The following is a 22,311-nucleotide window of genomic DNA, read 5'->3' as shown; positions in this document are numbered from 1 at the left end:
GGCAGAGAGCCGGAGAGGTGGCGTGCTGGCGGCCAGCAACAGAGTGAGAGGGCAGAGGCGTGTCTGGGCGGGGGGCGGCAGGTGCGGTTACGGGTGATGGTGAACAGGCGTGACTGGGTGAGTAGGAACTAAGAAAGTGTATGAGGCGGCAACCGAGCCATGGTGCCGCTGACGATCCAGTTGAGACGGCTCAGGCTTACGGCTTACCTCGTTTGACGACCGAGCCGATCTGAAGCGAGCTTTATTTGCAGCCGTAAGCTGCACGGCCTCCACCCCCGCCGCGCTGCACTCACTACCCCCTCTCCTCGGCACTGCCCCAAAACTGCCCCGGGCAAATGGACAAGGCGCCGCTGTGATCCCTCCATCTCGCACCTCGTTCTCCTGCCACAGCACCGCGATGGCCGCCGCCGCCGCCCGACCACTCCTGCTCTTTGCCGCACTCCTCCTCGCGGCGGCCGCGGCGACGATGAGGACCAGCGCGCTGACCGACGACGTGCTCGCGCTGGTTGTCTTCAAGACCGGCGTCTCGGACCCGTCGGGCCGCCTCGCCGTGTGGACCGAGGACGACGACCGTCCTTGCTCCTGGCCGGGAGTCGGCTGCGACGCGCGCACCGGCCGCGTCACCTCGCTCTCGCTCCCGGCCGCGTCGCTCTCGGGCCACCTTCCGCGCGCGCTGCTCCGCCTCGACGCGCTCCTCTCCCTCACCCTCCCCCGCAACAGCCTCTCCGGACCCGTGCTCCCCAACCTCCTCGCCGCGCTCCCGCGCCTCCGTTCCCTCGACCTGTCCTCCAACCGCTTCGCCGCCCCCATCCCCGCCGAGCTCTTCGCTCAATGCCGCGCCGTCCGCGCCATCTCCCTCGCCCACAACCATCTTTCGGGCTACATCCCACCCGCCGTCGCGTCCTGCTCGTCGCTCGTGTCCCTCAACCTCTCGTCCAACCGCCTAGCCGGCCCCATCCCTGACGGGCTCTGGTCGCTGCCTTCGCTCCGGTCGCTGGACCTCTCCGGCAACGAGCTATCCGGGAGAGTGCCTGGGGGATTCCCCCGGAGCAGCTCGCTGCGGGAGGTGGATTTGAGCCGCAACCTCCTCGCCGGGGAGATACCGGCCGACGTCGGGGAGGCGGCGCTGCTAAAGTCGCTGGATTTTGGGCATAACTTGTTCACTGGCGGCCTGCCGGACTCGCTCCGGAGGCTGACCGGGCTGCGGTTCCTTAGCGCCGACAGCAATACGCTCACGGGGGAGCTGCCGGTGTGGATCGGGGAAATGTGGGCTCTAGAACGGCTTGACTTGTCGGGCAACCGCTTCGCCGGCGCCATCCCCTACACCATCGCGAACTGCAAGAACCTGGTGGAGGTCGACCTAAGCCGTAATGCGCTCACCGGCGAGCTCCCCTGGTGGGCGTTCGGCCTGCCACTGCAGCGCGTCTCTGTCGCCGGCAACAAGCTGTACGGGTGGGTCAAGGTGCCCGACGACGCTGCAATGGCGTTGCGTGTGCTGGACCTGTCGAGCAACGCGTTCTCCGGCGAGATCCCGCCGCGGATCACCGCCTTTGCGGGTTTGCAATCTCTGAACCTGTCCTCGAATTCCATGTCGGGGCAGCTGCCGGCCGGCATTGGCGGGATGAGGCTGCTAGAGGTGCTCGACGTGAGTGCTAACCGGCTCGACGGAGGCGTGCCACCAGAGATTGGCGGTGCGGTGGCGCTCCGGGACCTGCGGATGGGGAGGAATTCGCTCACCGGGCGCATCCCGGCGCAGATCGGGAACTGCAGCTCCCTCATTGCACTGTAAGTGATTTTCTTTTTGTTAAACCTTTTACTCAGATTCAGGAATTAAATTTGACGGTGATTGGGATTGCTTATGAGTGAAGTTGACTAGGCCTATTTTTTTTTTTCCTTTCATGACTGCTTTGATTGCTTTCAGTTTCCGAGGTTTCAGAGACGTTGTAGAAAGTGATGTCTTCTTTTCTGTTTGGAACCCCAAACCGCAAATTATGGGTCTGTGTTTGTCTTCTTTGTTTTGTTCGCATCCCAGTATCTGGGTCCTCGTTTTTTTTCCTGGATACACTCAAAACCGAGGTCAAATGTCTACGTGAGTAGGACTTGAAACACCTGTTCCCAACTTAACTAACTAATCAGATTAATCCAAACTCAATGTTGGTAGTACTGTACTTGGTTATGACTGAACATTAGGAATCATTTTGATTGATACAGAGCTTTGCTCTTCCAATGCAGGGATTTGTCACACAATTGCCTGGCAGGGTCAATTCCTAACACCATGGGCAACCTGACCAGTCTCCAGGTGGTCGATCTTTCTCAGAACAAGCTGAATGGGACCCTACCAGTGGAGCTATCTAATCTGCCCAGCCTCCATATCTTTGATGTCTCCCACAACATGCTGTCAGGGGACCTCCCGAATAGCCGCTTCTTCAACAACATCCCTGAGTCCTTCCTCGCGGAAAATTCTGGTCTCTGTAGCTCACGGAAGAACAATTCATGCAATGCAGTTATGCCGAAGCCCATTGTGCTCAACCCCAACTCCTCGTCAAACCCCTCGTCGCAGGCCACACCTAGTGCCCCAAGCAACATGCACCACAAGAGAATCATACTGAGCATCTCCTCCCTCATTGCCATTGCGGGCGGGGCTGCCATTGCTATTGGGGTGGTCACCATATCTGTGCTCAACCGCCGTGTTCGTGCCCGTGGAGCCGCCTCCCGCTCAACACCTGCTATTGCATTATCTGATGACTACCTTAGCCAATCCCCTGAGAATGATGCTAGCTCCGGGAAGCTTGTCATGTTTGGTAAGGGCAGCCCTGAGTTCAGCGCCGGTGGGCATGCCTTGTTGAATAAAGATTGTGAGCTTGGGCGTGGAGGCTTCGGTGCAGTCTACAAGACCGTGCTCAGAGATGGACAGCCGGTTGCCATCAAGAAGCTTACTGTCTCTAGCTTGGTCAAGTCAAAGGATGACTTCGAGCGAAAAGTGAAGTTGCTTGGCAAGGTGCGGCACCACAATGTCGTCACACTCAGAGGCTTCTACTGGACTTCATCACTGCAGCTCCTCATCTATGATTACCTGCCTGGAGGGAATTTGCATGAACACCTGCACGACTGCACTGAAGATAAGTCACTTTCCTGGATGGAGAGGTTTGACATCATCATCGGTGTTGCCAGGGGCCTGACATATCTGCACCAGCATGGGATCATCCATTACAATCTCAAGTCAAGCAACGTGCTGCTAGACAGCAATGGCGAGCCCAGGGTCGGCGACTATGGGCTTGCCAGACTGCTGCCGATGCTTGACCGGTACGTCCTGAGCAGTAAGATCCAGAGTGCACTTGGGTACATGGCCCCAGAGTTCGCATGCAAGACGGTGAAGATCACGGAGAAGTGCGATGTCTATGGCTTTGGGGTGCTTGTGCTGGAGGTCTTGACGGGCAGGAGGCCCGTCGAGTACTTGGAAGATGACGTCGTTGTGCTGTGTGATTTGGTCAGAAGCGCGTTGGAGGAAGGCAGACCAGAGGACTGCATGGATCCGCGACTATGCGGCGAGTTCCCCGTGGATGAGGCCCTGCCGATCATCAAGTTGGGCCTTCTCTGCACCTCGCAGGTGCCATCGAACCGACCTGACATGGGTGAGGTGACGAACATACTTGAGCTGGTGAGGAGTCCTCAGGATAGTGCCGAGGATGAGCTGGTTTGAGCTATTTGAAATTTATGTTATTGGCCTTGAGATTTTTCTTTTGTTTTCTGATATGCATATATGATGCCCAATGGGGGAAGAAAAAGGAGGATGCAGAGAGTGGAAATGCTTGTAATCTGTTCAAAATTTTAGGGATGCAAGGGTGTTTGTTGCTTCTCTGAAATTATTTGATTGCTTGGTTGGAAGAATTTCTAGCTCATCTAGGTATTCACTCGCGGCATAACTGGATGACTGATGTTCTTTGACAGCTCTGCTGATACTGTGTTGTTTGACAGATTAAATTGCCCAACATTTCTTTAATTGAAATGTTTGTTAGTTTTTTGTTCGCTATTTGTTTGACAGATTTCGCTGTTTTTTTGACAGCTTAAGTTGCTCAATATTTTTCTTTGATTAAAACGGATATAATGGTGGTACTATTTTTACTTATTCGGTGATCCATCAATCACCAATGCACTTTTTTTTTAAACAATCGAGTTCAAATTCAAAAGCTTTTTTATTGAAATATGGCAGGGTGTAGCGATTTCATCAGACTTGCCATTTGGTATAACGATCATGGTTCACGTGAGATTATTGTCGGAGGGTTAACTTCTGTCGTAGGGATTCTGAGGGACCTTTTTTAGAGATTCGGTCGGGGGATGATTCTGAATATATTTGTCGGAGAAATAAATGGATATGAATGCGATGGCTGGCGGGGTGGAATGATCTAGTGCGGAATAAAGTAAATGCACTGGGGGTTTAGACAGGTTCGGACCGTACGGAGGCATAACACCCTACTCCTATATAGATACTATAAATGACCTGAGAATGTCCCTCAAGGATGTTGCTGGTTACAAGAATGTTTGTCTATTCTAGAGCCTGGAGCTCCTTGTTCTTCGGTCTGTGTGTATCTGTTGGCTTTTGGGTGCTCTGGGACTTCTCGATCTTCCCTACTTCCTTAACTGCTTCAACCGTGCAGAGCTTGACGAGAGATATTCACTTCCTCAGGGATTTTCCAACTTCCGAGAGTTTGTCTAACTTGTCGAGAGCCTGTCTTTATCCATACTGCCGGCTGCTTTAAATACCCGCCGGCAGTAACGTGCCCCGAATGGGAGGGCACGAGTTCCAAGGCACCATAAATGGAAATGATGTTATCATAGCCTCTGTGCGAAGTGACCGGGGGTTGAAAATGCGCCCCGCGTCCGGTCATCTGTCGCCATAAATGGCACTGGCAACGGACGTCGTAGAGCGGCCCGGCATGCCCGTCATGTCTTGTTCTCCTACCACAGCAGCGCGGCAGACGGAACGCCTCGGCTCTTGCGACGTTATCCCGAGACGTGCCGGATGGCACGGGATGGGACCCGTGCATTTAATGTCCCCACGCCCTTCTGCCAGAATGTGGCAGGAACTGACACCGAACGTGGCGGGAGCAGTTGGAGGTGACAGGCCACGCGCGCTCTTAAATGCGGCCTCGGGCCTTTGACTGGCTGACACCTCATCGCTGGACCCCTGTGGGGGGCCACTGTCAGGGGGCTTCCTGGGTCGTCAGGGAACCGAGTGCTCGGGGGTCACTGTTCACCTCCCCGAGCACTCTCTCCCGAGAATGCCCTTCCTTGGTCCTCGGGGAACCGAGTGCTCGGGGGCTACTGTTCACCTCCCCGAGCACTCTCTCCCGAGTATGTTTGTACTGATTCTCAGGGGACCGAGTGCTCGGAGGCCGCTGTACGCAGCCCCGAGCACTCTCTCCCGGAACTTCCTTTAGTGGGCCCTCGGGGTACTCGGGTGCCTGTGGGGCTACTGCTCGCAGCCCCGAGAACGCTCTTTCCGGTACTTGGTCTTCATAGATCATCGGGGAACCTGGGTACTCGGGGACCACTGACTGTGGCCCCGAGCGCCCTCTCCCGGGACTTAGTCTTTTTTACCTTGCGGAGGAGACTCCGTGGGATGGCGCCATGTGGCGGATTACTGGCCTGGCCTCGAGATTCGGGGACCCCTGGGTCCTGATTCACCGACAATTATGTATGCTGAAAAATTCGATTTTATTATAAAATTAACAAAGGCAAAGTGGTTTTATATAATAATGTTAAGATGATATTTATGTGTTGATAATACGTTGTTTGGGTATGCTTATGGTGGTATAGTAATATTTGTGATTTTGATATATATAATATATTTATGTGGGTGGTGTTACTTAAACTGACATTAAGTAGTTGGGAAGAATATGTGCTTGAAAAATGGTTTATTTGTATTTGTCTTGAGGGCAAAGGTGATTGATAATAGTATTTGAGATTAGGTTTAGCGAAGAATTAAAGCTAAGGTTATCTTCGTGTTAGGAAACAATATGATGATATCTTAAGATGTAAATGAGAGCATGATGAACAACTGTGCATTAATTTGCAAGGTGCATGTGGTGTGTACATGTTTTTGTGTTTTTTCCACGTAAGTACATAGGAGGTGCATGCGTCATAGGAATTAAAAAAGGGCAGATACTGTTCATTGGATTCATGAATTAGCGAGGGTGATTTAAAAGTAGTGAAATTTTAAAAATCTATAACTATTTTGATACATGATAAAAACTATAATTTTTTATATTTTTATAAAATATATGACTATTTTCATACATGTAAAAAAATATAATTTTCTCACATAAATTTACCATTATCCTTTAACAAAAAGTGAGCCCACAATTAACATAGAGATACGTGGGGCTGGGTTGTGCTCTACGCAGGGCTGGTGGCCTGTCGGTTCATCGGTCCACGGTTCATTGGTTTGAATGAGAAAAGGATCCGTGGCTACATGCAATGCAAGTGGCTCGGTGGATTCCATTGGCTGACTTGGGTGGGCACGAGACCACGGGGTTGTACAGCAACACGTGGACGCGTAGGGGTGCGAGCGGTTCGGCTACGTGTTGTGGTCATCCGAATAGAAAAAGGAAAGCCCAGGGCAGGCATTGACCTTGGGAAATAAAAGGAAGATAATGCAGAGGGCAGATAGCTCGGCAACCGAAAAAAGAAAAGGTGAACTAATCTACGGTTAGGAATTGGAGATTCTTGTAGGGATGGTGCCGAGATGCATACTGTGAACTCATTCATGTAATAACAATTAAAATTTGTAAATCGGTGAGTTGGCAATTTTGTTCATTTGGTGTTGATTTTTTAGTGGATCCTTAGGTCAACGTAATTTATTGGGTTTAATCCATCTAAAATCACCCTAAAGCATCTTGGTAAGGTTTTGAAATTTTTGATTGGTTAATTTTCTATAATTCTTCATAATCACGAAATTAAGAGTTAATATATTTTCATCACAATCTGTCAAAGTTTGCTCGTGAAAATTATAACTCTTGATACAAAGATCCAATTAGCTTAATTTTTATTGGAATAATTTTATATAATTATCTAGTTTTCTACATTTAAAATTTGAGGTCAATTGGACCGTCAATTTTTTTTTCACATCATATTTAGTGGTGTGACAGCAAACTGTCATGAACCGATTAAGAGATTAAACCGAATATTTTATTTGGATGAATTAAAATTTGAATTTAGCTTCCACGAGTGTTCACACATTTGATTACATACCTACTCCTATAGTTCTAAATTTGCAAACATTGACTTTGGACAGTAATCTTGTTCCTCCCTCCAAAAGGCGTGCTTAGACCATCTTCAACGGTTTCCCTTCAGGATCCAGAATCTCTTCACGATGGGATTTTCGTTCATTTCAACGCTATAACGATTTCCCTTCACGGTTCTTATAATGAAATGATTCTTAAAGTCATTTCCTCCATGATATGATTCTCTCTCCTTTCCCTTCGTGATTTTTCTCGAAGGGAAGCTGTTGGAGATGAAAAGTAAAGAGAATAAGAACGGAAAAGAGAATCGAAAAAAAAACGAAATAAAAAAAATATGGTTAGATATGGTTTTAGAGGGACTTATTTGATCAGGCGCCCATGAATGTCACCTTCTCCTTGAAGCTTCCAAAAGAGCTGGGCAATCACTGCTCCCATACCAGCCACCACCTCAGGAATTGAATGGCAGCACCAACCGTTTTGCTCCTCCACCTCGTGCAATAATACTCGCAGCAGGCCGCATTCACGGCTCTGTTGCACGGCGCGGATCTGTGTTGCTAGGAGTGAACAAGGCGCAAAGGCTTCAGACGGAGCGCTGGTGTAGTGCTGTGGCTGGGGCCGCCGACTGAACGGGGAGCTGCGGATCTGTCCAGAATGGCGCCTTTTTTTGCTTTCCACCCCGGCACCGGACATTTTCGAATATCCAGTCGGATAGGACGGCTACGCCGTTTCTATGGATGCTGTACATTTTCGTCTTGGTTTGTAGTACCACAAGCAGACTCCGTGTTGTACTGAAAATGAGCAGCAGTAGCTCGCTTTTGACACCAGAAAATCGTGCTTAGAATGGTGAGAGGAGCTCATTTTCATTCTTGTACAACTTGGGCTCTTGTCATGCCCAGGAACGAAAAATCGAAAGCAAAGTAGTTGCAGCAATTACATTACTCTGATTATTTTATTGGCAGATGAAGAAAGACCGACATAATGAAATCTGCACACTGAGTGTTTGAGGGTGTGGATGTGACGATAAGGGTTCAAAATCAGTAGGGTAGGAGTATAATTTTAAGCATGTGATGTCGAGTGAATAAGTATACTCACGTTTGCTTTGATCACGGGAAATTGAGTACCCCGATCACGCGAATTCAGCATCCTATTTGCAACCTATAGAATGGTTACATATTGCATACTGTAGTGTAGGGTATTGCTTTTGATTCACTCTGAAGCAACATCCACAGGATACTCATTGGAGTGAAATGGTACGTGCATCGTTTTTCTTTTTTTGCCTTTTAAACTGTACTGGTACCTGCGTGAGACTGTCATTGTGCAGGGCGAATCGTGGTTAGCGCCGTGGGGGTCGCCGGTCCAGTTTGTCGCGTTGCTGCTGCGAAGATTCGGAGCGGAAATTGATTTTATGGCCCCAAAACCTCGCGCACACGCACCCATGTGAGTGGAGTGACCTACAAGAGATCTGATTTGACCACGCACCAAACCAAAATCCAACAGTAGACTTGTAATCTTACATGCTTGTCCTACAAAGAAATCTGCACTCCCCGAAACGAAACGGTCGTCCCTCTCCCGAGGACGTGTCCCGTGCCGTTGACATTTTACGTATGTCTCCATGCACTAGAGAGGCTCTAGCGCTCCCTAAGCCCCAGCTCTTTTTACGTGGCGTGTGCAGCGGAGAAGGCTTGCCGTGCTCGTCGCGCGTCGGTCGTGGTGTGTGGAGGACGAGCGGTAGGACGAGGCAAACAGGGCGCCGTGGTGACCGGATTCCGCCGTCTGTTTCGTTTCGCCTCGGCCCGTGCCGACGGGCTCGCGGAGGGCAGGGCCAAGCCGAGTAGGGTGGAAAGCCCGGCAATGCACGGCACGGCATCGCGCGCTTTCGGCCGAGCCGATCGGTTCTGGTGTGGCTAACGAAACACGGGGAGCCGGAGAGGAGTAGAAGCCTGGTACAGTACTCTCTCTACCAGTGTAGACCATGGCTGACGCACATGCTTCTCCCGGCCTTCTACGGGCACGCAGGGGCTGGTGGCGAGGCACACTAAACCGTGCCCTTGGGCTTTGGGTCTCATTTATGAGGCAACGAGAGGGGCGAGGACACGCACTGGTGGGCGCATTTATGGCGCATGCGCCCTGACCCTGAGGGCTGGGGCAGGCGCGGCTGGGCCCTACCACATGCCCGCGTGTCGCCGTCGCGGCTCTCACCGGTGGCGGTGGCCTCGTCGAGCTAGGTTTCCTCTGCATGCATGTTCTAGAATGCGTCGCTGAGCACGAGGCGGCAGTGCTCCGGAGCAGTCTGTATCAGCGCACAGGGCAGGTGATGGAAGCTATGAGCGGCACTGTTGAACCAACGCTGGTCGCCACGTCGCTGTTGGAGCCCGAACTGCGTCGCCATCGCGGGGCCTCGTATCGGGGTGAGGCGTCAGCTACACATGCGCGAAGGGGATCTGGCTCCTCTGACGTGCCGTAAACAGTATTTATGTGTCGTGATGAGCAGTAATTTAAAGTGAAACATTGTATATAGAACACTGTACATATCTTATATTTACTTAGTTGGAGGCTTCTTTTGATACTCCATATTAATCTAGAAAAATCCTAAAAATCTCATAAAAAAGCAAAACATCAGACCGTCGAATTGATTGATTGACTAACTGTAAACATGGATCAACAACCAAACGAAACGATATAGAAGATTAAAAATAAATCATAGAGTCCAACCTCAAGACTACTTCTTACCTTGTATTTTTTTTATAGATACTCTTTGTCCAACAAGATTACGTTAGCAAATTCTAACTAAGTTATGTTAGCAATCAACATATTTTTCCAAATCAATTAAAATATATCAATTAAATATGCGTGTAATCAAACATTACAAAATTAAAACAACAAAACACAAATATATTACGGATTATCACATAAAAATAATATCAAAGAATTTACAATGTATTTAAAATAATAATAATATGAGATACGATGACGACATTAATAATAATAATAATTTTCAAAAAATCAAGAAACAAATAAAAATCAATTTGCATAACACATAAAATGAAAATTATAAATTAGATCTATTCACAAATAATAAACATGATTCCAATATTATGAAAAAAATTATATTTATATTTTATATTCTAATATTTAAATATAAATAGCTGATGTATCTTAACATACAATCATTATTAATACAAATATCTACAGTTCAATTGTAAGTTAAATTTTTAGCCTATACAGTTGTACAGGTTGATGCGCTAATATTTATTAGTTTACATGACCTGCAGCGAGATACTGTAGCTACTGGTTACATATTGTAGCATTGGAAAGTCACGGATCACTGTTCTGTGCCTTTCTTTGGCACGTCGGAAGAGCCGGATTCGTGCGAAGGCCTTCATCGTGGCTGGGGAACCGAAGTCCGTCGTCAGGCTCGTACTTTCGCCCACCAGGGCACTGGGATTCTCGCGTCAGATTGTCAACCGCCACCAACGGCGCGAGCAGTACGTTGTGCTTCGAAACGAGAGCGCGAGGCTGCCGTCGTTGCTGCGTTTGACTGAGCGTGTTCCAGTTGCCAGCCGCACAAGCTTCACCTCGTCTAAGAAAAATTTGCTATACAAACTTCTCCAGTTTTTTTCTTTTGATTTTCTTTTGGGATTTTGTATTTGTTTTTTCTTTTGATAGACTTTTTTTAGGGGTTTTCTTTTGATAGACATGGCTGCACCTGACGCACCTTCTGATCGTGGTCCATCATTGCTAGAGTTGGTTGAGTCCAAAATAACTTTTTCTTCAGAGGAAGCCCAAAATAATTAAAGCCCAAACTGCCGGAAAGCAAAATGTTACGGCCCATCTAGGCTCAGTAGTGGAAGCCAAGGCCGAGCGGACGCAACCTCAAATCCTCAATACGGCCCAAACACAAGGAGACTCGGTTTTCTTCACTTTTTCCACCCCTCACCGTGCTCGAGACTCGGCGTGCTAATGGCGGCGGCGGCGGACCTCGCGCAGAGCAAACGGGCCATGGCCTACGCGCTCTGCAAGCACCTCAACATCGATCCGGTAAGTGCCTTACAATCCTCTGCTAAAAACTCTCTGTTTCGATTTAGCTGCTTCGGAGCGATAAGAGTTCCTTTTTTTTTGGCTGTGTAGCGCTTAGGTTTTGCAGGCAATTTTTGTAGTGCTACGGGTCCGTGCTGACATTTCCGGATGCGGATTTGTTGGGCTTTAGGCGTGGATTAGTTCACTAAAAGTTAAGTCTGAGTAGTCTCGGCAGTTAAGTGTCATAAAACGCAATTTTAGTGTGATGTCGTTCTTAAGGCGTGGCGATTTCGTGCATTATATGTAGTTTGGAAGGTATTCGTTTACCAACCTGTAATTATTTCATGTCGTGGGAGTGTGAATTCTGAAGCGTATGCATCAAATGTTGTCAGTTACACAAATCAGGCGCAAACCGCGTTGCAATAAAAAAATTAGCTAAGTATAAGAGAGGCGTTTAGTCGCAAAGAGTGCATGTGACTTGAACAGCCTGGTTAGCTACAATGTTTGAGCTACTGTTTTCTATATGACTAGAACTTGATATAGGTCCTATTTGGCACAGTTTATTGCTGTTTTCTGCTTTTCAGAAGCTATAAGTTGAAACAAACAGATTGGCTTATTGCTGTTTTTTGAAAAACTGAAAAGCTAGTTTCTAATGAAATGAACTAAAAGCTGATAAGTTGGTTGGGAGTAGCTTTTCTAAAAAGTTAGTATGTTAAGAACTTAAAAATTTCTCGTAAAAACCAACAGTTTTTGGCCTAAGTCATAAGCAGCTTTCAGCAAAAGCCGTTTTTTTTAGCAAAAACTTATAAGTTTCAGCTGTGCCAAACAGGGCCTATAGTTTAGTCACACGGAAATGAAGCTTGAAATCCCACTTGCTACATGCCTTCATAGTAGATTATGATAATGCTTGCTTCGCGCCATCTCTTGAATTGGTACCTGCTCATGGCTTGGTACAGTGCTAACTGGTTAACTTTGTTTTGCATCACCTATCATGTGTATTCTGGATGCTCCTAAACTCTAACTCATCTACTCTACAATGCACAACATTTATGACTACTAATACTTGTGTTCTTCTTCGATATACTGTATTGTAAGTCAGTAACTATTATTGCTTCTTGCTTGTACTTTGCTTGTTTATTTGAATAAACTTTGCCCAGATTTTAAACGAAAACCTTTATTTGCGCAGGTTGATTATTTTGGCTGGAAATTGTTACTAATTTATTTTCTTGATTTTACAGAACACTATATCCAATACAAGTATCGAAAAGAGTGATATTGCGAGCCTGTTTTCACATATTGTGAACACATCTCAGGATGAGGTAATGATTTTTTTTTTCCATTTTTGTACACCAAATCCACTTCCTACTGCTTATGTACTGACACATGTATTCCTTTTCTTCATTAATAGGTGACGAAGTGGGTAACATTTTCCAGCGATTTTGCTGGGAACAATGGAAAACAGCATACATTGCTTGCTAATCTCAATCAAGATTTGTCCCAGAAGTCTGTACTACTGTGTGATGGTTTTAAACCATCAGTTGCTGATATTGTTGTGTTTGCAACTGTACAAGATTTCATGGTATGTATGATGTAACTTTACCCATTTGTGCAACCATCATCAGATGTCAAATTTGCTATTTATTTTGTACTCCCTCTCTTACTAAATTGATGTTCATGTAGACAGTTTTGTAGTCTCCACTGGATATAACTTTTTAGATTGGAAAAAATTTTACTCCACGCCTTCTAAAGTCTTGAAAACATCTATTTTGTAACTGGGGGAGTAATAGTCTTTTTTTCTGAAGTGGAATTTGTAAGGTTTAGTGTTAAATATACATGTTTATTGGAGGGAAATACTTCACATACAACCCATTTGTACAACTCCAATATGACCAGGTGTTTTGCCTCTTTTAATTCGTAATAAGTGAGGCAAGTAATTTGAGTCATTTGATCCCCTGGCTGTAAAGGAGTACTACAAATGGCAGAGCTATCTGTAGTAGTACATATAGCAGCACTCTCTATTGGATACTATTTGCTTATTTTTTCTTATATCTTATGTTATTAAGAAATATTACCAAATTTGTTAACTCCAAATTAACTGTTTTACTTGTTTCAGAGTCTTATTAGCAACAATGAATCGCAGAAATATCCACATGTATTGCGGTGGATGGACCACATTCAGGTTTAAGATGAATCTTTCTATTTATTTACTAACTTGCTCCTATATATTGTCAACATGAAATATATGCTCTTTCTATGGAACAAAAGAATCAAATGGATTTAAATCTTCTTGTCATGGTTCTATTGTTACTCCGAGCTACATATTTTCTTCTCAACTAGAGTTGAAAACAAGGCCTACATTTTCATTCCTGCTTTCCCGGACTCTATGGTGGTATCCTTGAACTGTTGACTAACCTAAAATATCAAATTATCACTTCAGAGATGCCCTCCTCTCAGTTCTGGAGTTTGTCCCACCGATATTTAGAATCAGAATGAGCCATGTTTGTAAAACGTCAGCGTTATCTGATATCGAGAGCTGATTCATCTCACTTTGACAGAGCTATCTGTTATACCTTTTGAAATCAACTAGTGCTTTACGTTATATTAAGTACACAAGGGCTGCATTGGCATGTTATTCTAATGTCTTCACAATGTCTTACAAAAGTAACTATTTATTGCTTTACATGCTTCCTAGCAGATCTCTATAATGTATCAGTGACTTTGTGATGATGGAAACCTCTTGTTTTTTTAGAAAGAAAGGCCATCTGTATTAACAGGATGCTAGTTCCTTGATACCATCTTTTTTCTCTGGTAACACTCATTGGTAGGATCTCATGTTAATCTCTACTATTTGATGCAGAACGTTGTTGATTTTGGTACATCTTTGCAAAAGATAAATGTGACCAAATCCGTCTTTGATCCACCTTCTGTAAGTAATTTTTCCGGGGGGTGCCCTGGAAATATATTATATTCTCGGTTCAAATTTCATTATTATATGAGCTTTCAAATTCAGTAGGAAATTATGAAAAGTTAACCATACGCTGCTGCTGTTTATAGTTTTAAAATTCATGTATGTGTTTGGTATGATAAATCCTGTACTTGTTAATTTACCTAATTATATGATCTGAGTGACTTCAAAACCACTTCTATGCTACTGAAGGCGCTGGAAAAATGTTATCCGCAGAGAAATGCTAAGACGATAACCTAACATTTCCTTTTTTGGTTGCCTTCAAAATGTTCTTTGAAAAAAAGATTGTGTTGAGATCACCAAAGTAATCATACCATTTCCTTATTCTATTTGACAGCATCCAAAGAAAGCCGATAAAGGAGATGCTGATCCAAGTTCGAAGAAAGCAGTTTCAGGACAGAAGATCTCTGACAAATCAAATAGAAGTGCTGACTCCAAGAAAGCTGCAGGGGAGGTAGTTTATTCTGTAATTATACAAATTCTCATTACTTATCAGCTCTTCTGGGCCAGTACTTTTGGGAGGTATTTTGCGGCTCATGCTGCCGTAAAGATTTGAGTGTAATTTTATTATTTTTCTGCATTTTCATCTCTTCTCTTGCACCAGTTTATGGCCTCAGTATTGCATATTCAAATTCATTGCAATTTTGTGATTCATGTAGTTACATGTGCAGTCCATCGCAGAATTAGATGGACTGCAAATCTCCTATTGTTATTGTTTTGTACTAGGATATATGACGTGTTTAATCGTTTACAGTTTTTGGAATAGCAATGCTGATTTCATTTTCGAGCACCATTTATTGAGACTACTTTCCTGTAAAGTTGTCCTTTTTTAGATAAGTTGTCGATCCTTTCTTGTTTTGACACTAGAGTAAGGCTCTTGAAGATAAAGAGAATCCTAATGCTGCGAAAAACGACAAACACTCTGGTGAGAAAAATAAAGTAGCAGCTAAGTCTACAGGAAAAACAACAGAGAAAGCTGCAGAGAAGGCTCCAGAGAAAACTGCAGAGAAGGATTCGGAGTGCAATATCAGTATCCTCAATATACAGGTTGGCCTTATCCGGAAAGCGTGGAAGCACCCATCTGCTGACAGGTTCTGTATATTTGGACTTTTGTAACATTTCGAATTTTTCTCAATTGTTCTGTTTTAGTCTTCAATCTAACATTCTGTTGCAGCCTTTTGGTGGAGGAGATAGATTTGGGAGATGGCAATGTGCGTCAAGTTGTTAGTGGTCTTGCAAAATACTACAGCCCGGATGAACTTGTTGTGAGTAGTTAGCAGCACGAAGGAACTGGAATTACTCTCAACCATTTTGCTCTCTCTGAGGTTGCTGTGTTTTGTTATAAACACCTGCATTTCCTTTTCAGAATCGGCATGTTGTTTTAATCACGAATGTGAAGCCTGGGAAGCTGCGGGATGTCATGTCTGCTGGATTGGTATGCCCTGTCTGTTGTAGTTGCGTTTGTATAGCTCAGCAAAACATCTTGAAATGTAACTATTAGTTGGTTAATTGGTTTATCAACTTTTCCCAAAATACTACCATGGAGGAATACAAGCTTCAAGCTTGGCTTGATGTCTGCTGTACATAGCCAGGCCCTATGCACTGAACTTAAATATTAATATAGCATAAGAAAATAACAAACTACTTTATAAATGTTTATTCTAATGTGAAGCTCTCGGCAGGTAGTTTAAGTTCTGAAGTGGGACACTTAGTCATTTACATCTCTTGTGTTCTATCGAAACACAGTAGCATTTTTATTTGGTCAGCAAAGTAGTACCATTGAACTTTGTAAAGTTTTTCAACTCCTGGTCCAAACAGTAAGTGCCTTTTTGTTGTTGGGAGGTTTTCATTTCGAGATATTGTTTTTTGCATTAATCATATGGCCAGGTCCTGTGTGCTTCAACTCAAGATCTTACAGTTGTGGAGCCCTTGATTCCTCCAGAAGGAGCCAAGGTGGGAGAACACATTTCATTTGCTGGGTAAGAATTGTCTTATAGACGCGATATCTTCTATTCGAAGACTTGCTTGGGCGGTTCTATATAGCATTTATTCTGTCTAACTGTCCCAATTTGTACTCATGAACATGTATACAAGTTGTACAAGCTGAGTTTCTCATAAGAACAGTAGAGAACTTAGAAGTGTAATCTGAATGAACTCAGGTAACAGGTTTTCTATTACCATTTTAGGGGGAAATTGTAATTCAGCTTGATTGGCATTTTGGTTCAGACACATGGTGTTTTGTAGCATAAAGAATTTGCCGTGGTTGTGGACACTTTTGAAATTAAAGAGCGCAGTTTAATACTTTTGTCAATTTTCGCTAGGTTGTTCCTCTAGATTTATGATTTGTATTTGGCCTGCATATTTAACAAAGATATTGTTTACCAATTTTTTATCTTTCACTTGTTTTCGATTAAATTATCTTTCACATGTAGGTTCGTCGGGAAGCCTGAGGATGTTCTAAATCCAAAGAAAAAGCAGCTGGACAAGATTACACCGGTACACATTTACCAGTGGCCTTTTTTGTTTGATGTTATATCACTTGTCATATGATGTTCCATTCACCTTTTCCCCCGTTTATTGATCATTCAAAGGTTTGTTGTCCTTCCAGCATGGTTTGGATAAATTCAATCAATTTTGTCCCCTTTTGTTAACTTAGCATACTCAGGCATCACATACAGACAATTCAAATACCATTTTTGTTATTCTTTGATGAATGATGTTGCATATTTATTGGTGTACATGTTGTCAACTCGTCACTAACTTCATTGTAATATGCATCCAGCATCTTCGTACTGACGAGAATGGAATTGCAACATTCAAAGGGATACCCTTTACTACATCAGCTGGTCCATGTAGATCTTCAATTCCAAACGCGAACATTAAGTGAGCAGCTCATTAGACGTGTTGATTGCACACATTGACGTACTAAAACACATGCGAGGTGGCTGTACCATTTTGCCTTGCATATTGTTTTGCCCATATTAAGTGTTGCTAAATTTCAGAAGACTTCTAATATCTGTAAGCAATTTTTTACTAGTGGCTATGCACAGATTTTTTTTAATGTATACCTTCACGCAAAAATCAAATATCCTTGGTGCGCGCAGTTCTGTGTTGGGCAAGAGACTGAAGAGAGTAGGGACGACAAATTTTCTTACTGGTGGCTCTTTTTAGGACCACGTATCTCATTACTGTAGAGTTAGAACCAATGCCTTGCTTGGTTGGAGAGTTAGCATGGAACTAGAGCATTGATTTCTTTCTTGTGGAGCTCCTTTTGCATCTCCTGCATCTGGTGTCTCACCGTAACAGTTTGCCAGAGGCATTGTATGTTTGGAATCTGTTTCTTTGCGGCACATTAACACTACCTCGAGATTTATCCACCATTTGCTTTTCTTGAACCAAAAGGAACAGATGAACCCTTTGACTGTTAGCTTTTGACCCCTCAACCTTCACAAAGGTTTCGCTCTGAGGCACAAATTTTTTGTTTCTTTGGGTTTGGTAGTTCTGGGATTCAGCGACACATGGTTGATGTTGGAGATCAGGCAATGGTGCTGTGGTTTGTTTTCTGATTTTTTATTTATTATTGCGGTGATTACATCCGCGTACTATCAAGTATCTAGGACTTGAAACCTTGAATTGTAACTTGCAATAGCTTATATTTTAGCTAGGAAAAAAAAAATCTAAATTACTCATTTTAATTATTCTTAGTGTTCGAGTAACTCCCGTATATTAAAACCCTTTAACTTTAAATATCAGATTACATAATCTTTAGAGTGGTTTAAAATAGCGGTTTTGATGACATGGTTACTACACCATCTGTTTTTACCATGTGACTACCACGTTATCTCTCTCTCTCGCATTTTTGAACCGAGATAGTTGGGTATTGGCTGAGCTCATCATATATGGCTTAAGTCATCCAGCTTGAGTGGAGAGGACGATGGGAGGGAGAGAGAGACTGACAAGAGAGAGGTGAGCGAGAAAAATATGACATCGTGGGCTGCTATGTAAGTAAAATCGTCACTACGTCAGCAAAACCACTAAGAAAAATCACTTCAGAGGTTTTATGATCCGATATTTAAAGTTACAGGAGTTAAATAAACAATTTTAAAGTTTGAGGGGTTATCTGAACACTAAAGTAGTTTAGATGGGTAATTTGGATTTTTTTTCTAGGTGACCTTCGCATCAACTAAGTCCTCGAAGACACTAACATAGACAAACCTAGTACATTATCTCTAGGCGCCGTTCCATTTGTTCCCACTCGCTCTGGTGCTGGAGAGGCCATCGGAGGAGGGACAGCCGAATCAACACCAAAGACAGACAGGTGGTTGATCGGATTTGGAATCATTTGATTCATTGGGTGGTGGTTAGTATACAGCCTTGAAGAAAAAAGGTTAGTCTATGCTTTTGGTCTTTATGGTGTTTTCAAGCGAAGAGGAAGGCATTTTCATCCACATTATTTTCTCCTTTGGCTCCCCGAGTTCGCATTGCGCTAAACCTATAGACAAACATCTCACTAACACAGTAATATATGCACATATTTGCAATTTAGCGACATATCTCTTACTCTTTTAGAGTATTTGGTATGAGCTATTTTACTTATTCTTACTTTCTTATGAAACCGGAATCCTTACCTAAGAAGATACTCCATTGTAAACATCAATTGTTCATCTAAATACATAAAAAATATCTACTAAATTTTATATCTCTTATATTATAATGTACTTTAGGTTCAAACGATATTAGGGAGTCCAAGGAGAGATCCTTACCGCCCCTAAAGTTTTTTTGTTCCAGTGAGCTACGTGTTTCCTCTCCAGTATCCCCGGGTGGACACCTCAACTCGCAATTGAGGGTCAGGCGTGCCATATGCCCACATCATTCTACGGGCCCCACAGTTTTAAATAAAAGCACACAGAAATATCAAATAGAAAACCTCTCAAGAACATAAACGAGTTTGTTCCCCGAGCAGCGGCTTGACCGGAGCGAAGAGTAGCTAATTCTATAATATCGAGGTTTATAAAAGATCTTTTTTTCTGTAATGATATATGCATTCTCTTTCTCTATGCTCTTTAGTCTAGATGTTAGATTAAAGAATATGTGGTTAGATTAGAGTTTCACAAAAGTTTTTAGTAGTAAGGTCTTCTGGAGTGAAGTGGGCAAACAAAATGAACTAGCACAGTGAGAATTCGATGTTTGAGAATTATGCCGATTTGACGATGCAAAATTTTTAGATGCGAACGGACGGATGATGAGGAGCTCGAGCGTTGTCTCACGGTCCCAAAGAATTTGTCCTGGCACTTCAAAAATCAAAATATAGTCGAAAGCAAAGGAGAGAAACCGAAAGAAATCCCTGGCAAAAGCACCACCGATAGCAGACCCAACACGCAACAAACAAACCTTGCCCACCCGCCCGCTCGACTCCGACTGATAGAAAACTGGATAAGGATCTGATTGGTTCTCACAGCTTGTCACATTTTATCATGTTTAAAGTTAGGTAGGTTTAACCAATTTAAACAACCATTTAGTTGTAGTTATAATTATGGTAAAAAAAAATTGCTATTAGGACCCCATGTGTAATTCCTCCTCGATGGCTAGGGCCCTATTTATTTCAGTTGGAAATTGTGTATTCTAGTTTTTAGAATCCCAAGCTGAAACAAACAAGCAGCTTTTTTACCGTAGATTCTAACAATTCACATCCTGGATTGTTGCAATCCAATAAGCTGGTCTCCCTCAACTTTCCATAGATTATGAAACTCTATTTTACTGAACTGCTCATCAAAATTGGCTCAAAATTACCCACCCCTGCCATTGGCCACTGATCCCACCCGATGGACCACGTGGTCCTCCTCACCGCGGGGAGCTGCCGGAGTTCCGAGAGGCGCTGGCATTCCACAACGACATGGCCTACGCTAGCGCGCCAACGATCCACATCGCGATGACGCCGGACGCCACCTACCTACGAGGCTCCCTCACTGGCGTCCTTTTCGTGCTCCGTCACGCCGCCTGCCTGGAGTCCATCGCCTCCCACTTTGTCGCCTCCTCGGCCTCCCCAGCACACCGCATTCTGTCGTGGCATTCCCCATGCTCCCTGCCAATGTTCACCGCTTCATTGCCTGTAGCAAGATCTCCTCCTTAGTCCACCGCGCGTTCGACCAGCCTCTCAACTACGCCCGCACCTACCTCGTCGACCTCCTCCCCACTCTATCTCTTGCGTCCTCTACCTTGACTCCGACCTCCTCCTCGTGGATGATGTAACCCGCCTCTTAGCCATCGACCTCGACCCTGATGCCACTATAAGGAATGATGACATCCTAAGAGGGGATGGTGAATTAGGATACTTAGAAACCTAAACTAAATGGCTCCAAAAATTTCACAAGATAAATTTATCTTAATTTCTATATAAATATGATCTAGGTTTATCTAGTATGCTACTCTACCGCTTAAGAGAATTGCAACACACTCTAGTAAGATAAATTGTAAGTATGTAAATACGGAAACGTAAATAAGATAGAGAGACAAACTCGGTACAAGAGATTTTTATCCCATGATATCAATGGCATGAATATCATCCATAGTCCACTTTAGAGTTTCATAAAGGATATGCTCCCGGTCACCAAGTCTCTTCCTGTCACAGCTCTTGTGCTACCAAGTCACAAAGATAAGGTCTTAAGCACGATGAGCCATCAAGCCACTAAGGTAAAGTCTCATCACTAACCTCTCTTCCGGTCACTTGCTGTCGTGATCACTTCGGAGTTTGAGCCACCAAGGCAAGGGTCTCTGCATCCCTATACACATGTCTTACCGTCGCTCCACATTAAGTCGGAGGATCAACAAGCTTGAGCCACCAAAGCCCAAGATACCGGCGAGTCACCAAGACTCCAAGACGCTAATGTATCACTTTGTACAAGTTAGGATCACTCGTTGATCTCTTCTTCAAGTAGCAGCACTTAGCTACAACTCACTCTAGACCTATAAGTAGTAAACACTCTCTAGTCTTGTGTTTAATCGTCTTGGATGATCATTTTAAGCACCTTGTTGATTTGGATATCTTCTTAACTGTATATGAGCTTTTTCTAGACTCCAACAGTATGTCACACGTCAAATGTCTAAGTGGAGGGGTATTTATAGTCTCAAACCCGCTAACTAGCTATTTTTCTAATGGCTCAGAAAAGCTGTTAACACCGGATAATTCGGTGAGGACAATATTACTAATATTAGATCATCCAATAAGTACAAACTTAAAAACTAGCTGTGAGAACTCCACTCAAAGCCTCTGTGGACACCAGATATTGCGGTGTGCCTTCAAATATATCACCGGACATTCCTGTGAGTTATCTTGAGCCAGACCGCACCACTTTTTCTCTATAAAATACTCCGGTGCATTAATCTTCAAGCACCGGATTGTCCCGCAGTTTGTTCTTTATTTTTCAATATTTGCAGTCGCCTCTGCAAGAAATACTCTGGTGCTATACTTCGGTGAGTATAAACCAAGCACCTGACCTTCCGGTGGGTTGATCTTCAATCTTTGTATTTGTATTCTTCTCTGCAAAAAATATTTCGGTGCTATCCAGTGCAGATCATTGGACTATCCTGTGAGGTCCTCAGTCTTCTCCCATTTACCAGAAATATTTCGGGGAGTTTAACACATATAGCATCAGGCTTTTCAGTGAGGCTAACAGTCTCTGAACATAAAGTTCCGGTGAATACAAACTTCTTTGCATCGGACTATCCGGTGAGATTAATTCTCTTAGGACTACTCCAATTCAATTAAACTTTGTCCCGACTGCGATGACTTTTTCATGTATTGTATCCATGAGACTTACAAACATATATTCTTGACAAACATGTTAGTCACAATGACTATATTATTATTAATCACCAAAATCACAAATCATACCCTAATAAAATCATTTTCGCTACATCCACCCTCGACACCCTCGAGTATTTCCACACCAACCTCACCTCCTACTTCAACGACATGTTTTGGCGACACCTAGAGTACGCCTCTATCTTCACCAACCCCCTAGAGGATATTTGTATGGATAAAAAATTCAAGTTTGTATAGATAATGTATCTTTTGCTATTTATTTAAGT

The 22,311-nt window shown here is 44.1% G+C and overlaps 2 protein-coding genes and 1 pseudogene across 2 annotated transcripts; all 3 read left to right on the top strand.

The window, feature by feature from the left end:
• On the top strand, positions 1-4,026 carry LOC133923409 (probable LRR receptor-like serine/threonine-protein kinase IRK). Its single transcript, XM_062368723.1, has 2 exons — positions 1-1,785; positions 2,233-4,026. The coding sequence occupies exons 1-2, from the start codon at positions 398-400 to the stop codon at positions 3,698-3,700; spliced, it is 2,856 nt and encodes a 951-aa protein (XP_062224707.1). The 5' UTR covers positions 1-397; the 3' UTR covers positions 3,701-4,026.
• A 6,911-nt stretch (positions 4,027-10,937) lies between these two features.
• LOC133885499 (methionine--tRNA ligase, cytoplasmic-like) lies at positions 10,938-17,326 on the top strand. Its single transcript, XM_062325223.1, has 13 exons — positions 10,938-10,984; positions 11,039-11,279; positions 12,497-12,577; positions 12,667-12,837; positions 13,372-13,437; positions 14,116-14,184; positions 14,561-14,677; positions 15,091-15,314; positions 15,398-15,488; positions 15,590-15,658; positions 16,111-16,202; positions 16,656-16,719; positions 17,006-17,326. Exons 1-13 carry the CDS (start codon positions 10,938-10,940, stop codon positions 17,108-17,110), a joined length of 1,437 nt encoding a protein of 478 aa, XP_062181207.1. The 3' UTR covers positions 17,111-17,326.
• A 415-nt stretch (positions 17,327-17,741) lies between these two features.
• LOC133885489 (probable galacturonosyltransferase-like 3) lies at positions 17,742-21,327 on the top strand (annotated as a pseudogene).
• The last annotated feature ends 984 nt before the right edge of the window (positions 21,328-22,311 follow it).

The sequence above is a fragment of the Phragmites australis genome, chromosome 1 (assembly GCF_958298935.1).
Source record: "Phragmites australis chromosome 1, lpPhrAust1.1, whole genome shotgun sequence".
NCBI lineage: Eukaryota > Viridiplantae > Streptophyta > Magnoliopsida > Poales > Poaceae > Phragmites > Phragmites australis.
This window is presented reverse-complemented; position numbering and strand designations above follow the sequence as displayed.

Coding starts and splice junctions, on each gene's coding strand:
- LOC133923409 (XM_062368723.1), top strand. CDS start 398: ATGGCCGCCGCCGCCGCCCGACCACTCCTGCTCTTTGCCGCACTCCTC. Junction 1,786..2,232: donor TGCAGCTCCCTCATTGCACT/GTAAGTGATTTT, acceptor CTTCCAATGCAG/GGATTTGTCACACAATTGCC.
- LOC133885499 (XM_062325223.1), top strand. CDS start 10,938: ATGGCTGCACCTGACGCACCTTCTGATCGTGGTCCATCATTGCTAGA. Junction 11,280..12,496: donor AGCACCTCAACATCGATCCG/GTAAGTGCCTTA, acceptor TTGATTTTACAG/AACACTATATCCAATACAAG. Junction 12,578..12,666: donor TGAACACATCTCAGGATGAG/GTAATGATTTTT, acceptor CTTCATTAATAG/GTGACGAAGTGGGTAACATT.